The 18,540-nt window shown below is 35.9% G+C and overlaps 1 protein-coding gene across 13 annotated transcripts in view; it reads left to right on the forward strand.

Moving 5' to 3' along the window:
• The window catches only part of USP9X (ubiquitin specific peptidase 9 X-linked), a 147,363-nt gene that overhangs the window by 39,579 nt on the left and 89,244 nt on the right, over positions 1-18,540 (forward strand). For all 13 annotated transcript variants that reach the window (XM_054470706.2, XM_054470708.2, XM_063660268.1 and 10 more), the window contains 7 exons: positions 4,858-5,003; positions 6,534-6,613; positions 10,043-10,155; positions 12,125-12,343; positions 15,946-16,061; positions 16,256-16,507; positions 16,583-16,721. In XM_054470706.2, coding sequence (XP_054326681.1) covers positions 4,858-5,003; positions 6,534-6,613; positions 10,043-10,155; positions 12,125-12,343; positions 15,946-16,061; positions 16,256-16,507; positions 16,583-16,721 — 1,065 coding nt within the window. The remainder of the gene's footprint in view (positions 1-4,857; positions 5,004-6,533; positions 6,614-10,042; positions 10,156-12,124; positions 12,344-15,945; positions 16,062-16,255; positions 16,508-16,582; positions 16,722-18,540) is intronic.

The following is an 18,540-nucleotide window of genomic DNA, read 5'->3' on the forward strand; positions in this document are numbered from 1 at the left end:
TCTAAATAATTTGTGAAGCAACTGTTATTTTAAGTTTTGATTAGCAAAAGCGAACAGGTTTGGCGCGGTGGCTCACGCCTATAATCCCAGCACTTTGGGAGGCTGAGGCAGGCGGATCACAAGGTAAGGAGTTCGAGACCAGCCTGGCCAATATGGTGAAACCCCGTCTCTACTAAAAGAAAAAGTAGCTGGTTGTGGTGGCACGTGCTTGTAGTCCCAGCTGCTTAGGAGGCTGAGGCAGAAGAATCCCTTAAACCGAGAGGCAGAGGTTGCAGTGAGCTGAGATGGCGCCACTGCACTCCAGCCTGGGTGACAGAGCAAGACTCCATCTCCGAAAAAAAAGAAAAGTGAACATAGGTCTTGCATAGTAACAAGAAAGCTCAAGTGGTGTAGATGGTAATACTTGAGTATGTAGTCCATCTTTTTCTGGTGGCTTACGCTGTCAGTCATTAAAATTAACTAAGCCATGTGTCAATTCTAAGGGGGAAAGCATTAAATCATTCAGTGTAGCCTGTGATTAGCATTGGACCCATCGTAAATCATGACACCACTTTCTACCCCATAAATACATACAATTGTAAATTGTCAATTTACAATAAGATTATAAAAAGAACATGGACCCAAGTCATGTTGCCTAGCATTCAAATTTCAGCTTTGTACCATACTTGCGTTATGACTCTGGGTTAATGATATAACCTCTAAGCCTCAGTTTATCTGTACAGTGAGGGTAATAATAGTGTAACTACTTCATGGACTGTTAAAAGGATCAATTGAAGTAATGCTAAACATAGATTTTGGTATTAAAAGTTTTATGCTGGCCTCAAAACTCATAGGGTGTATCTCTTTCTGTTCTCTGGATGAATTTATGCGAAGTTTATTATTTCTTCATTAGTTGTTTGGAAGATTTTACTGGTGGACCCATCTGGCCTGGGGTTTTATTTATGGAAAAGTTTTAATTGAAGATCCATTTTTTAATTTGGAGATGGGGTCTTGCTCTTTTGCCCAGGCTGGAGTGCAGTGGCACGATCTTAGCTCACTGCAACCTCCGCCTCCCTGGTTCAAGCGATTCTCCTGCCTCGGCCTCCCGAGTAGCTGGGATTACAGGTGCGTCCCACCACACCCAGCTAATTTTTGTATTTTTAGTAGAGATGGGATTTCACCACGTTGGTCAGGCTGGTCTCAAACTCCTTACCTTGTGATCCGCCTGCCTTGGCCTCCCAAAATGCTGGGATTACAGGCATCAGCCACGGCACCCGGCCGATCCATTTTTTTTTTTTTAAGTGGAGGAATTTTTTTAATTTTTAGTGTCTTTTGGTAAATTGTGGTTTTCAAGGAATTGGTTTATTTCATCTAGATTTTCATATTTGAGGTAAAGTTGTTAATGACCCTTTTTATTATCTTTTTTGTGTCTTGGGGCCTATGGTAATGCCTCCTTATTTCTGATACCACTACCAATGTCATTAAACCTTCTAAAAACAACTCTCTTGGCTTTACTCCCTCCCCCCACACTCCTCCCGCCAACACACACACACACACACACACACACACACACACACACACACACACTCTCTCTCTCTCTCTCTCTCTCTCTTACACAGACACTCTCTCTCTCTCTCTGTTCCTTTTGCTTACTTTGGATTTGGTTTGCTGTTCTTTTCCTCCTTTCTTGAAATGGAAATTTAGATAATTGATTTCAGTTGTCTTTTCTAATATATACAGTTTTACATTGGGAAGTATTAAATTGAATGACAAAACATTAAAACTTGTTGATGTGCAGCTCACATCACAACTTACCTTCTATAGAGGGTAAGAGGTAAGTTAGTTGAGGTGTGTAAATGATCACAAACATGCTGCTTCCAATTATTACATGTTTATGTAGAGTCGGGTAAGTTTTTAGGCAAAAGTATTATTTTGAAGTTTTTATGCTATTATTTGGGGATAAGTTCTTACTGTCCAGCTATTACAGATTAGATATTCTATTGTAAGTAGTATAGAAAAGAGCTTCTGTCTGTCTCTCCTTTTTCCTCTTTCTCTGCCATTTTAGAGAAGTGAACAAGTCGGGGTTTTTTCCTCCCCCAAATAAATGTGTCAGTTTTATTCCTTTTCCTCTCTAGTTCCCGTTTTCGAGACATAAAATATTAAAGTGTATGGTCACAGGTCTTGGACAGAGTTAAGTCCTTCCTGTGACATAAATTTGTTAGCCAGTATTCAGGTTTTTAAAAGCGTAGTCAGAGGTTTGAGTTGGATGCTAAAGATTTCTAATTTTACACCAGAAGCTAGTAGTTAGAGTTCCAGTATCTTTCCCTCTTTCTTTTTCATTTTATACCTGCATTGTCCATGGAATTCTAACCTCTTTTGCAATGTTTCTGACTTGCATGGCTTTAGACAAAAATCAGACCTTTTATTTAACCTTACTCTTATTTTAAGGTGTACTTGTTGATTTTTAGAGCTCTTGGGTTTGTGATATTCAACGTAATATTCTATGTCTACATTGTGTTCTTTTTCTTCTAAAAACTTTACATTTTTAAAGATGACTGGTAATTTAAAATAACAAAGGAATGAAACAAATTACATTATTCCTCACTCTTACATTTTGTTTTTCTCTACTTTTTAATGTTAGGATTTTATTTTACAAGATATGACACGGTTGTACCAAGAAGCAGCAACCAAAGTGTTAATCACTGTTCAATTTAGGGCTCACTTTTTGGACATGCTTTTTATGTGCTGGCATAAAGGGAATTTCTAAAATCAGATTTTTCACTTAATTTTTTTTAAGCATGCCTTTAAAAAAAATTCTCTTAGAGAATTTTAGGCTTTAGTGTGTAGTAAAACTCGATAATGAAACAGCCTTGGCAAGAGGCACCGTGGGATGAACACTCTTGGATGTGGTTGCTGGGAGGGTGCAAATTTTCTGGAATGAAATTTGGCAGTATTTGTCAGTGGCCTTCAAAGAAATCGTTTATACTGTTGTAGTAATTATATATCCAGGATCCCATCCTAAGGAAAAGTTGAAGTTCAACACAAAGGTTTATATATGAGAACATTAATTACAGCTATGTTTATGTTTGTTAGCGGTAAAAATTACCAAATACTAAACGTCCCTTAATTTTGTTTAATTCATGCAATATTATATGGCCATTAATATTTTTTAAGATTCTTAATGATCAAAAAATTGAATACCTAGATGTATTGAATGGAAAAGGACACAGACTTATGTATAATTCCAGTTTTATTGAACATATATATGGACAGTTTTTATTTACTCTTAAAGATTACAAGGAAATATCGGTGTTTATAGGTGTGGAATTACAGGTGTTTTAAATTTTATTTTTTATATTTTCTATGAGCATGTGTAAACTACCTATGTATCAGGGGGCAAGGAGTTAAAAAATAATAAAGCAGGCTTCCAGAGTTACATACTTCATATCAGACATTTTTGTTGGACTTGTAACACTTGACTTCTGTGCTGTAGTTTCCTTTGCCTTGAGACCAGCTCTGTGGGCACCTGCACAGTGTTCTCCATCTTAAGTAGAAGTTCACCATTTAGTTACTAATTGACCATATGAGTTCATGTATGAACTTTGTGAGTAAAACATATTAATGCTGGTAAACTCATCTGTCTTCGTGCAAGTGCTTATTTATGCAACTCTTTATTTTACAACTGTTCAATAGGTGCTTGAATGATAAAGCGAGCGGCCCGTTTCTCTTAAAGGGCCATCAGCCTACAGTGAATAGAAAATTCAAGAACACATAAATAAAAATCAGTTTAAAATTTAGGTTAGTTTCATTTTGAAAGAGAAAATACCACTTGCTTTCTGAATTAAGAGTAAAGGTCATAAAAGTTCATTCACTTAGTTGTGAAAATATTATGCACTGCTAAAGCAGAGGGGAGAGAAAGACATGCTAAAAATGAGGAATGAAAGAAGTGAAAAATAGCCACATTAGTTGAAGGTGATGTTACTTATTTACGAACCATAATCATGAACTTCTAAATAATTGTTGTTTGGATAGTGGTTTGGGTGTAGGGAAATTATGGAATAATTACATTTTCTCCCTTCAAATAAAAAGCAGAAGTTATAAATTACTTAATAATGTATAAAATGTGATGTATCATATTTGTAGAATAATTTCTGTCACGGCTCATATAATGGGAAATGTAAGCAGAGAGGCAGTACACATTATGATTAAGAACACAAACTATTTAGACTTTGATACAAATCCTGAGTATAGAATTTGAGCTGTGTGATCTTGGGCTACTTATTGTCTGAGTTTTTTTCATCTATTAAATGGCAGTAGCATGCTTTATTAGGTTGTTGAGGATTAGATGAAATTATTTTAAAGCACAGTAGTACAGAGATGGCCTGAAACATCATAAACTTTCAATTGTTTTATCTTCTGTAAAAATTACAATACAGTTGTCCCTTAGTATTCATGGAGGATTGGTTCCAGGACCTCTTACCACTTGGATAGCCAAATTGGTGTATGCTCAAGTCCCTGATATAAAATGGTTTAGTATTTGAATATAACTCATGCACATCTTTCTGTATATACTTCACATCATCTCTAGATTACTTATGATGCCTAATACAGTGTAGATGCTATATAAATCATTATTATGCTATATTGTTTGGGGAATAATGACAAGCAAAAAAGTTTGTACATATTCAGCACATAGGCAATTTTTTCTGAATATTTTCGATCCAAGGTTGTTGGTTGACTTTGCAGATGCAGAGCCCATGGATATGTAGGGCTATTTACAAAACTTAAATTTGCAATGCTTGTCTGTGTTGGTGTTTGGATTACTAGTTTACATATGTTATAGAAACTTAAATGTGGAATGTTTAATTTTTAATTAAGACTTCATCGCCTGATTCTTCCAATGAAAATTCCCCGGCAACTCCCCCAGATGAGCAAGGTCAAGGTGATGCCCCACCACAGCTTGAAGATGAGGAACCTGCATTTCCACATACTGACTTGGCCAAGTTGGATGACATGATCAACAGGTGAGTTGGTGCGTAACACACAAGAGAGAGAGCAGACAGGAAAGTAACCCCACTGCCTCCTTAATAGTCTTTATAGCTTCGTCGCTGCCAAGTGCTTTATAACCCATGATTCTTAGTAGATTTAATAAATGAAAGGGAGTGACAGTGTTAGTAAAAATTTCACATTAATGATCATGACCCTAGTTGGTTTGTTTCCGAAGTAAAATTGTATGTTCAGTTTCCCTCTTGGAGAGTTTATGAAGTTTTTTTCTCATTGGTCTCTTGGTTGCTGGATGACTTTCATAATTTTTGGGATGGCCTGAGGTAAATCAGGTCATGAGGACTCATATATTTATGAGAATACATTGTGTGATTCTGGCAGGTGCCTATAGTAATGGTATATAATGAATTATGTTTTATGGTGGTCCCTGACCATTCTCTATAGCAGTGATACCATAGCAGAAGGTTGTATTGTTTGTTGCTTTTCCATACTTGTCTGGTGGTTGGTGATTGGTAATAAAATACTTCTTAGGCTGAAGTTGCATATTATTAGCAAGTTCTCGGGGGAGAAAAATACAAATGATTTTTTTTTTTTTTTTTTTGAGATGGAGTCTCGCTCTATCACCAGGCTGGAGTGCAGTGGTGTGATCTCGGCTCACTGCAACCTCTGCCTCCTGGGTTCAAGCGATTCTCCTGCCTCAGCCTCCCTTGTAGCTAGGACTACAGGCGCGTGCCACCATACCCAGCTAATTTTTGTGTTAGTAGAGATGGGGTTTCACCATGTTGGCCAGGATGGTCTCGATCTCTTTTCTTTTTCTTTTTTTTTTTTTTTTTCTTTTGAGACGGTGTCTCACTCTGTTGCCCAGGCTGTAGTGCAGTGGCACAATCTTGGCTCACTGTAACCTCCGCCTCCTGGGTTCAAGCGATTCTCCTGCCTCAGCCTCCCGAGTAGCTGAGATTATGGGCATGTGCCATCACACCTGGCTAATTTTTGTATTTTTAGTAGAGACGTCATTTCACCATGTTGGCCAGGCTGGTCTCGAACGCCTGATGTCAGGTGATCCTCCTGCCTTGGCCTCCCAAAGTGCTGGGAGTAGAGGCATGAGCCACTGCTCCCGGGCAACCCTGTCTCTTCCCAAAAAATAAAAGGGGGGGGCAGGGCAATGAAGAGGTTTATCATAATGTCTCCTTTGATCTGAATCCTGAAAGAGCACTTCCCTATGAATTTTAACAAAAATATCCATGATACCTAATTAGTTAATATTTGATTGTTATAATAGTTTTATATCCTAAGTTATCAAGATAATTTAGTTTTCTTCCCTCTCTTATTGCTGTATCTTTTGACAGTACCTGTAAAAATTTATAGAGACAACAGATGGTGCTTAGTCCCATAAAGCAGATATTCTGCCAACCTTGTCTTAATATTTTAATGTTATTTTAATATTAATATTAAATATTTTCATAGCAAGATAATTATAATTAGTAGCTCATTTGTAGTGCCTCTTTTAGTGTACAACCATTAAGCATGTTTTTATTTGGTAAAACTTTTAGGCCTCGATGGGTGGTTCCAGTTTTGCCGAAAGGGGAATTAGAAGTGCTTTTAGAAGCTGCTATTGATCTTAGTAAAAAAGGTAAGTTATATGTTTTTATGCTTTCTATAATGTATGCTACTAGATGTATTTTTACTTTACCCCAAAAGTGGATGAAGTGGATTTGTTTTCCTCCATCATAAACACATACTACAGCTTGCAAGCAGGGGCTCATATCCTTTGGACATTCTTAAAGGATGTTTGTGAACTCTCTGAAGTTACATAAAATTTATGTATATTTGTATTTCTAAGGAGTAGATTCATTGTTTCGTCGGATTTGCAAAGAGGTTGTCACTCAGAGGTTAAACATTTTTAATTGAGGGTCTTACCTGTTATGGGAAATACTATACAAAAGAACATTTTACAATTAAGTACTCTATAAATGATGGATGGTATGATGGATTCCAGACATATCTGCCCCCTGCCCTCCTTGTAATTATCTTGAGTCATTTCTGTCCTCAAAATATGTACTGTGTAAGTCTACAAATTATTTACACTTGCCCTTTGACTGCTTTACTGAAATGGCAGTGAATTAGGTTGTGTGGCTCTTTGTACTTAGTAAAATTTTATCTAGTAAAATCTTCATTCAGGTAAAAATTTCCATTTCATTAATATTGTACTTCTGAAATAAACTGTCTCGCTTACATGTTTGTAAGATAGGGTCTTGCTTTGTCACCCAGGCTGGAGTGTGGTGATGTGATCATGGCTTACTGCAGTCTCTACCTCCTGTGTTCAAGCGATCATCCCACCTCAGCCTCTTGAGTGGGATACAGGCATGCGCCATCATGCCCACTAATTTTTTTTTTTTTTTTTTTTTTGAGATGGAATTTCACTCTTGTTGCCCAGGCTGGAGTGCAGTGGCGTGATCTTGGCTCACTGCAACCTCCACCTCCCCAGTTCAAGCGATTCTCCTGCCTCAGCCTCCCGAGTAGCTGGGATTACCGGCGCCCACCAGCTAATTTTTGTATTCTTAGTAAAGACAGGGTTTCACCATGTTGGCCAGGCTAGTCTCGAACTCCTGACCTCAGGTGATCCACCCGCCTTGGCCTCCCAAAGTGCTGGGATTATAGGCATGAGCCACTGCGCCCAGCTAATCTTTTTTTCTTTCTTTCTTTCTTCCTTCCTTCCTTCCTTCCTTCCTCCCTTCCCTCCCTTCCCTCCCTTCCCTCCCTTCCCTCCCTTCCCTCCCTTCCCTTCCTTTCTTTCTTTCTTTCTTTCTTTCTTTCTTTCTTTCTTTCTTTCTTTCTTTCTTTCTTTCTTTCTTTCTTTCTTTCTTTCTTTCTGTCTGTCTGTCTGTCTCTCTCTCTCTCTCTCTTTCTCTTTCTTTCTCTCTCTTTCTTTCTTTCTTTCTTTCTTTCTTTTTTTTTGTAGAGACAGACTGGTTCCCCAGGCTGTTCTTAAACTCCTGGGTTCAAGCGATCCTCCCACCTCGGCCTTCCAAAGTGCTGGGATTGCAGGCGTGAGCTACTGTACCCAGCCTTTTTTTTTTTATTAATACACAGGAAAGGTGTGATTTTTCTCTTAAAGAATCGGAAGATGAAGTCTCAGTTTTTGTTAAACCAACAAAAGGAAATCTGGTGTTTTTACTCAGTTGTCCAGAAAAAAAGCTTAATGCTGGAATTAATCTTTTTTTTTTTTTCCCCCAATGACTTTGGTCTACTTAAGGTGCAGTTGAATCATCTAACAGAGGACTACCATTGTAATAACTTTCAATTCATTTTTTAAGATATTGCAGATTAAAAAGCAGTAACATTTCATTTTCTGAAATAGGATAGCTATGGATGTGTTATAACTAACAGTGTTATAACTAACAGTAGGCACTATCACAATTGAAACTGATTATTGTCAAAATTAACATGATTAGTACTTTAAGTTCAACTCCATGGCAAGGGAAAGTTTGATTTATCTTTTAATAATTCCCCTCTTTTGTTTAAAGAACATGTCCTTATGCCTCATTAATCTTGTAGAAATAATATCCCAAAGTGAAAATACAATACGTGGACAGGTTACAGTTGTTTTCACCACTCAAAATTCTTTGTTCTTTTACACGTTCACTAATTCATCAAAATTTTTTAAAGAAAATATCTTTTTTATTTTAAAAATGTTTAATTTTTATGGGTATATAGTAGGTGTATGTATTTTGGGGTAATGAGATATTTTGATACAGGCATACAATGCGTAATAATCACATCAGGGTAGATAGAGTATCCATTACCTCAAGCATTTATCCTTTGTGTTTCAAACAATCCAGTTTTACTCTTTTAGTTATTTTAAAATGTACAATTAAATTATTTTTTTACTGTACTCATTGTTTTGTGCTATCAAGTAACTAGGTCTTCTTCTAATTTTTGTACCCATTAACCATCCCGCTATTCTTTACGTCCGTGAGTTCAATTGTTTGATTTTTAGATCCTGCAAATGAGTGAGCACATGTGATGTTTGTCTTTCTGTGCTTGGCTTATTTCACTTACCATGGTGACCTTTTGTTCCATCCGTGTTGTTGGAAATGACAGGATATCATTTTTTTTTAATGGCTAAATAATACTCCATTGTGTATATGTACCACATTTCCTTTATCCATTCATCCGTTAACACGTAGGTTGGTTCAAAATCTTGGCTATTGTGAACAGTGCTGCATCAAACATAGTAGTGCAGATATTGCTTCAATATACTGATTTTCTTTCTTTTGGGCATATCAGCAAATTTTGGAAGACTTCTTTGCTAAGCATGTTCTAAGTCCTGACTGTAAAATGATGGATAAACACTGATTAATGGTATTTCATTTAATAGCATTGACATTCAGTGGACGTGTATTCCTCCCTCCACCATATTTTTTTTCTGAGACCACGGTTATTTTTGACAAGTTCCAAATTTTTAAAAGTTTAAATTACCATCTCTTTTGTACTATCAATCAAATAATACTTTCTATACAAATTGAATAGTTTTTATTTTGTCATTATGAGTTACAGATTTTCTTTGTTTGGAAGCACATTGCTCTATTGCCTTTCTAAAATGAGGTGAAATTAAGCAAAGATATAAAGAAACAGAGACACTGAGATAATTGAGAGAGGCTAATAAGGAAGACAAGACATAATTCATTTTATTTGATCAAACACAGAATAGTATAAGGATATTGATGCTAAATGAATGATTTATGAACAAAATAAGATTTTAAAAATTGGGAAATGTTTTTAAGTTCGAAGACTTATTTTCCGGGAGCAAAATACTATTTAAATTTGCCTCTTCTCGTGGTGCTGCTGATGACCATTTTGTGTTTAAGGCTAGTGCCATAATTTGTAACATTTTCAGTTAGTGTTAATATTACTCGGTTAATCTACTTTTATGCAATTAAATATTTGTTAGCTGCCGGTGAAGTTTCCAGTTATTTATTACCTTTTATTGTATACTGGACAATGTAAAAACAACCACATAAATATTTTGTTTGCATTAATTTTTCTCCCTTTTTCTTAGGCCTTGATGTTAAAAGTGAAGCATGTCAGCGATTTTTCCGAGATGGGCTAACAATATCATTCACTAAAATTCTTACAGATGAAGCAGTGAGTGGCTGGAAGTTTGAAATTCATGTGAGTCTTGCATTTGACTTTAAAGGATCAGATTTACATAGTGATGCCTGTGAGTGGGGAGAGGTATATGTGTGTGTGGCTGTGTTATTTATTCTGTTATAATTGAATTAAAAGGTCTAAAAATTAAAAACTTAAAAGTGTTTATAAATTAAGTCTCTTGAAGGCCGCATGGTCATTTAGAATAAGCATGAGATTTAGAGTTAAACTTGGGTTTAATCTCTCCTCTGGGATCTCAAGTGTCTGTGACCTTAGGCAAGTCATCACATTTCACTGAAAATGTAATGCTATCAATTGTAAGGTACATCACTGTTTTATGGACTATTAAGGAAGAAAAACACCCAAGATGGGGCATTTCATATACGTCTGGGACACCAAAGGGTCAGTGTAGAGGTAAATGAGAAATGAACTTGCTATGCAGAAAGGGACAGCAAAAAACCCTGCATATCTCAACCTTGGCACTTGGTGGAGGGAGGGAATAAAAAAAGAAAAGTGAAAGTCTACACCACAAGCCAGTATTTAAACAGTTTCGTAGTCTGAATTCAAATTATAGTTGTGATACAAAAAGCCCTTAAGTGGAAAATGTAAAGTGGTCTCAGGTCGGTAGTGCCCCCAAGTGACTAGCAGAAGCAAACACAATTCCTCTCTGCAAATACCTTCCATTTAGGAAAATAGTAATGTATTGTTCATTGATTATAAGATAGAGTCAGATTCCAGAGATCTTAAAAAGTGAAAAAAGTATATGTCTCAGACTGATAAAATGCCATAACTACTCTAAGTCTCTGTTGCTTTTGTTTTTTGTGTTGTTTTCTTTTCCCCCGAGACAGAGTCTCGCTCTGTCTCCCAGGCTGGAGTGTAGTGGTGCGATCTCAGCTCACTGCAACCTCCATCTCCCAGGTTGAAGTGATTCTCCTGCCTCAGCCTCCCGAGTAGCTGGGACTACAGGCGTGCGCCACCACGCCTGGCTAATTTTTGTATTTTTAGGAGAGATGGGGTTTCACCATGTTGGCCAGGCTGGTCTCAAACTCCTGTCCTCAAGTGATCTGCCTGCCTCAGCCTCCCAAAGTGCTGGGATTACAGGTGTGAGCACCCATGCCCGGCCTCTGTTCTTTTGTATACTTTGGAAATGGTCATAAGTTGTCAAGCAGATAATATTTTTGTGGCCTATAACCTATTTCCCAAATATGACCATAGCATAAAAATTCCACATTTTCTGATTTAACATGTAATTTTATAGGTGTAGAAATGGAAACTTTGGAAGTGGCATCAGACTTCTGCATTTGACATTTAGCTAGCAAATTTATCTTGAATGATTGACATATTGTTTATTTTATTTATTTTTATTTTTTGAGACAGTCTTGCTCTGTTGCCCAGGCTGGAGTGCAGTGGCACCATCTTGGCTTCCTTGGAGCCTCTGCCTCCTGGGTTCAAGCTATTCTCATGCCTCAGCCTCCCGAGTAGCTGGGACTACAGGCACATGCCAGCACACGTGGCTAATTTTTGTATTTTTACTAGAGACAGGGTTTCACCCTGTTGGCAGGCTGATCTCAAACTCCTGGCCTCAAGTGATCCGCTCTCCTCAGCCTCCGAAAGTGTTGGGATTAACAGGTGTGAGCCACTGCGCTCAGCCTGACATATTGTTTAGACTCTAGAATTGCTGCCTCTCGTGTACAAATTCCACAGAGAAAAAATAGTAACTTGCATCTTACCTGTGGACGTAGAGCAGGAATAGATAACTTATGGTGCCTCTTGTATTTTTTAAGCCATAGCAAATGGCTTTTGAAAGTACCATATAAATTATGAAGTAAACAAATTCTAATTTGTCCTTTGATAATCAGTTTGATCTCAATATTAATGATTAGAAAAATGGAGAGATCATTATTTGTTAGGATATGATTAATATTGGAAGATATTTCTATTTGAAATTGCAGTGTTTTGATCTTGTAAATCGCCTTTCCCCCTTGTATAACAGAGGTGTATTATTAACAATACTCATCGTCTGGTGGAGCTATGTGTGGCCAAGTTGTCCCAAGACTGGTTTCCACTTTTAGAACTTCTTGCCATGGCCTTAAATCCTCATTGCAAATTCCATATCTACAATGGTACACGTCCATGTGAATCAGTTTCCTCAAGTGTTCAGTTGCCTGAAGATGAACTCTTTGCTCGTTCTCCAGATCCTCGATCACCAAAGGTGTGTTGGTTTGTTATTTTCAAAATTAAATAATACAATTGTTTTGTTCTGACACAGAATCTTCAGTGATCTGTATTTAAAGTGTGACAATGAAATAACAATTTAAATGAAAATACACACAACCAGGAGCCTTTTTCATAGCTTTGTCGTTCTAGTTCTTTTTCTGCATGTATAATTACCCCGTAATTATACGTCCAGCCTCTTTAGAAGTAGTCATAATTTAGGTTAGTAGGAAACAGACTGTATTTTTTCTTTGAAATAGAGTAGGAGATTACTTCTTTGACCAAGGACTCAATTGTTGTTCTGCAGGGCCGTGATCATTTTAGGCATTCTAAGATTTTGACTCCAAAATCAAGTATATCCTCTAAATACCTAATAATACATCATAAAATTACAGAAATTGTTAATGAAATCAATATAGTAAATCTTCCAAATCTCACTTAAATATATTCTGTACATAAATGTAAGTTTTCTATATTGGTGTAAACAGACTGTACACTTTAAAAAATTTATCCCTAAACGCTGCTTCTTTTAATAAGTATTACCTAATTTTAAAATTTTAGATTTTAGGGAGACATTTTTAATATTATAGGTCTTGTACAAATTTCCCTTCCAGCCAGAAAAATTTTAAGTCATACATTATGCAGAACTTGGTTTATTTTACTAATAAGCCGAAATTATCAAAAAAATGTCAAACTTGAGATTTTCTGCTATTTCCCAGTTCATATAGTTGCCACTAGGTGGCTTATTTTTGCTTGAATAGATCAGGTTAACATCTAAATAATGGCAGTCTTCAAAATGAAAATTTATATCTATACCTGTATTTCTTTTTAAATTTTACTTTTTTTTTTTTTTTTTGCTCTATGTGCCAGTAATCCACAACTTAAGAGATTCACAGGGAACAAAACTTGATTTAACATGGCTAAATGTAAAATTTTTAGATGACTTCTGGTTGAAGATAGTTTTATATCTTTGAAGTATAGTTCTTGCTATTAAACTTATACAGTATAGCGATTGTGAGAGTGTTAGCCTTTCAAAGCCTTCAAGAGTACAATTTTTAAAAATATAGCCCAAAATATAGTTGTGAATCAAGGAGAAGCATATTCTATGGAATTACCTACACATTTACTTGCTATTGAAGTAAGAGAAATTTTATCATACAGCTAAACAGGTCTTCTATAAGCTTTTAAAAATCTGATTAAAAGGGGACATATTTGACAGCATCTTCAACCGTGTCCTAGTTGAATGCAGATGTCATGATATAATGAAAAATCTAAGAGATATGTAATAGCCTCCATATGGTTTTTTCTCCTGTTCTCCAAAAGTGGTAGTGGCAAAATTCAGATCATCAGACTTAGTCGATGGAGATAAACTTTCTAAGCTGTAGCTTCACTTTCGGATACTGTTTGTAATGAGTTTCATTTACCTTTGAGAAATTTGAGTTACAGAGCTTAAAAGTGTTTTATTGGGAATATTTTGGAGCCTTAATACTTAATCATTCTCTGGAGCTTTTGGTAGGTCTTCTGTTCTACTTCAAATTCTCTCTACACCCCCTACCCTCCTGGGACATTGAACCTCTGTGGCCTCAACTTTTGATCCATGACAAAGCTAAAGCTGTCAGGACTATCTCTCGGAGTGTTTCCTAATCCCCATCTTCCCCCAAGATGTTTGAAGATGTTTAAATGAGATCATTTATTCAAACATTTAAAATATAATAAAAACTTCATTGGTTACGACAAAAGGTCTCAGGTGAAATTCACCCTGCTATCTTTGAGAAAAGGAACTTGTGGCAATAGAAAACTATGTGGAAAGCATATGGTGAATTGTAGGCTATGTGGTCATTTTGAATTTTCCATTTAGGGCGACTGATCTTTCTCTGCCAGTCTAGAAAACTTAGAGCCAGAGAAGGAAGGCTGTTGTTGGCAGCTGCTGAAGCTAGCCTATTAGCCTCAGTTTGAAGCACTCTATCTGAATATTCCCAATTGTTTAAGCGTACATTGCAGCCAAAGAAATACAGAAAGATTAGCTTTAGACTAATTCTTTACTGTGTCCACACCTGCTGTTTTATAAATATTGTATGTAACTATCAAGTATATCAATCTAATAGTCTCATTATAGTTACTGAAGAAATAAAATATATTACATAATGAGCATGTACTTTCTTACAATTGCTGAATGACAAAAGGGATCTGGTGAATTAAGTACTTGAGTTTTAATGGTTTTGAATTAGCCTTTCATGACTAAAAAGGTAGGAAAACACTATTATATTGAAATATGATAATGGGTTTATTAGAGAACTTAGTTCATTCATATTCTTTTAAAACCATATAAAAAGTAGCAGTAGGCCAGGCAAGGTGGCTCATGCCTGTAATCCTAGCACTTTGGGAGGCCAAGATGGGTGGATCACCTGAAGTCAGGAGTTCAAGACCAGCTTGGCCAACATGGTGAAACCCCAACTCTACTAAAAATACAAAAATTAGCTGGGTGTGGTGGTGTGTGCCTATAATCACAGCTGCTTGAGAGGCTGAAGCAGGAGAATCGCTTGAACCCTGGAGGCAGAGGTTGCAGTGAGCTGATAATCGCACCATTGCACTCTGGGCGACGAGAGTAAAACTCCATCTCAAAACAAAAAAACACACACAAAAAACTAGCATTAGCTATCATATTTTCTCTTTAAACAAACATTGGACATACAGCCATTTAGCATCTTTACTTTTTCCTGTATATTTTTAAAAAATAGCTGTAGAAATTATTTTTGCTTAAGGCTTAGAAGAGAAATTGTCTATTTTGCCCCTGGTTTTCCAGTGGCTTCTAAAACATGGCCTAAATTTTAGAAGGTGGCAAGGTGTGAAAGGTTTTCTTAGGTACATTAATTTCTACATATATTTGATTCTTATATTTATATAGCCTTTTAATTCGTTTTAGGTTTTTACATACAGACAGGCTTTTAGCCTCACAACTGTTGTCTGTGCCAGCTGTATGGTACTTTGAGCTACAGCTCTTTCTTACACAGTTCATCCTGTTGCATGGTGTTGCTTCTAAGATAAGGAGAACTGGGTGCAATTTATATAAGCAAAAGTATCAACCAGCATATTCTACTTAGGAACAATAGATACTAGTACCAGGCCTTAGTTTTTAATTGACAGTTGACTCTCAGGCTATTAGTTACTGTGTTTATAGGGAAAGTTTAATGTTTTACAACTAAACAAGAAGTAGATTCAAAATCCATTACCAAGTAGCTTCTTCTTAACTCTCTTGAAGTCTTTCTGCCTCCTGAAAATTATTTTAATATAAAAGACTTTCCAGTAATTAGAAGGTATTCATTCTTATATGGTGGGATATCTGAAATAGGAGCATGTCTTCTAATTCCTGTTCACCACTTACATTGGTACAAACAGAACTATGCCCCAGTGATTTAATCTATACTTGGTAGGTATACTGCTTCTGTCTCACAGATGGAATTACTATGAACAAAATGCAATGTTTTGTGGTCCTTTGAAAGATGATTTATTTTATTGAATTTACTATTTCTAGTATATTTCAATAAGGCTTTAGTGCTTTTTACCCCTTAAAGTAAACTTTTTTCATTAATTGTGTTACAGGGTTGGCTAGTGGATCTTCTCAACAAATTTGGCACTTTAAATGGGTTCCAGATTTTGCATGATCGTTTTATTAATGGATCAGCATTAAACGTTCAAATAATTGCAGCCCTTATTAAGTAAGTTACGTTTAAAAATCAATGGTTTGTGCACCGTAGAATTGCTGGTTTTTGCTTCATAAAAATTGAGTTTTTCAAGTGTGGTTTCTTCAACTAATAACTTGTATTTTTAAAAAGTAATATAGAGAGTTTAGTCCTAAATTGATTTTAAGAAATTGCGTATTTACAGGAGTTTTGTATCTTTCTTATTTCAGACCATTTGGGCAATGCTATGAGTTTCTCACTCTTCATACAGTGAAAAAGTACTTTCTTCCAATAATAGAAATGGTTCCACAGTTTTTAGAAAACTTAACTGATGAAGAACTGAAAAAAGAAGCAAAGAATGAAGCCAAAAATGATGCTCTTTCAATGATTATTAAATCTTTGAAGAATTTAGCTTCAAGGGTTCCAGGACAAGAAGAAACTGTTAAAAACTTAGAAATATTTAGGTTAAAAATGATACTTAGGTAAGATACTTACCTCTTGAAATAATTGTTAATGCCAATTTTAGAATCATACTTATCACTGGATTTTTCTTACAGATTATTGCAAATTTCTTCTTTCAATGGAAAGATGAATGCACTTAATGAAGTTAATAAGGTGATATCTAGTGTATCATACTATACCCATCGACATGGTAATCCTGAGGAGGAAGAGTGGCTCACAGCTGAACGAATGGCAGTGAGTCTTTCAATTCTTCTTTATATGAATAAGAATCTACTTAAGACGAGAAATTAGAATAGCTCTAGCTAAAAAAAATTAGTAATAGTAACATTTTAAAGTAAACTGAAATTGGGAGGTGTTTTGATTTATAACTGTTAATCCTGAGAACTTTCTGAAATAACATAGTTTATTATTTGGTAGTGATATGGGTAGCTTTAAAACATCTTTGATAAACTTAGTGATGAATGTGGCATTCTGAAGTAATTATTAGTTTGTTGGAGAGAGGGAAGTTGGTTGAAATGGAGTAGGTAGAGTTGATCTAGAAAATGGATTGGGTAGTATCTGGTACCTTATAAAGTGGCCTATTGTTCATTTGACCATTTACAGTTAAATGTTTTAAAACAGGAAATAAAATTAGTAGAATAAGATCTATACAAATTATTTTATCACGATTTTGAGAATTTTATTTTGAAAGCCCTTATTTTGACCTTGAAATTTTATGAAACTTTATGTACCATAGCTATTTTGTATTATATTGTTTTGAAATGAGTAAGTATGCCATTTCAGTTACAGTGCCAATATTTTTTGAATGTATATGTGTAACAGTCCTGGGGAAACATCTGTAGGAGAACTGTCTTTGCCCTCAAGGAGCCCTCACTTTAATAGGGGAGTTAGTGATTAGAGTGTGTTAAAATGCATGTGGAGACTGCTTAGATACTGCCCTGTGTTAGGGGGTCAGGTGGTAGACATCTGGTTTCATACGTATGATGTACGTATCTGCCTCATGGAAAGTCCAGCACAGAGCTATTCAAAGTGTGCTCTGAAGACTGGTGCTGGTTCTTGAACCAGTCCTAGATAGGACAGAAAATGGCATTAAGTGTTTAGAAACTTTCATTGCAGTTTGACATTGCGACATTTTTATTGTGTTTTACAAAAGTATGTGTGGCTCTGCAGTGGCTCACGCGTGTAATCCCAGCACTTTGGGAGGCCGAGGAGAGATTGCTTGAGGCCAGGAGTTTAAGACCAGCCTGGGCAACAAAGCGAGACCCTGTCTCTATATTAAAAATATATGTGTATATATGTAGAATAACATAAAAACAAATATCTGCAACAGATTAGACATTAAAAACTGGCTCTTTATCAGCTGAGACATGTACTTCTCTAGCACATTTTGGGCCTAACTACTTTTTATTCTCAGCTAAATACTGCAAAATCATATAGTATGGATTACTCCCTGTTTGAATCATGAGTTAGCACTTTATTCTGTTGCTGAAGATTAAATGAATGCTAGTTGAGCAAGCTAGCACAGTGTTACAGAAAAACAGACTGTGGAAGCATATGACTTGATTCATATTCCAATTCTAGCATCTGTGAGCCTGTTTACATTTTGTAATAGAATAATGTATCTCTTACTAGGATTGTTTGGAAAATTAAAGAGATAATGGATAAGCAATAATAGTGCCTAGCACATGATAATTGTTAATAAATAAAAGTAAAAAATAGAGTGTCTTTTTACCCAAGGTCAAAACATAATTCTGTGGCAAAATTGGGATAAAGAATCCAAAGATCCTAAAATTGGTCCTGTACTCACCCTTCCATGGTGATTGTGTACTTAAATAATATTTTTCTGAGTAAATGCTGGAGTGTAGAATCTTTTTAATTTCGGTATTATTTATGGGAGCATTTCTGTATGTGCAAAATTGTTATAAAATTTCATAATTTTCCATTAAAGCAACACATAAGTATATTTTACCAGTATTATATTTTGTAAATGTGTTTTGAATTTCCTTTTATTATTTAATAATAGTGTGAGCAATTAGGAAAAAATTGTTTTAAT

This window comes from Pongo pygmaeus, chromosome X (assembly GCF_028885625.2).
Source record: "Pongo pygmaeus isolate AG05252 chromosome X, NHGRI_mPonPyg2-v2.0_pri, whole genome shotgun sequence".
Lineage (NCBI taxonomy): Eukaryota > Metazoa > Chordata > Mammalia > Primates > Hominidae > Pongo > Pongo pygmaeus.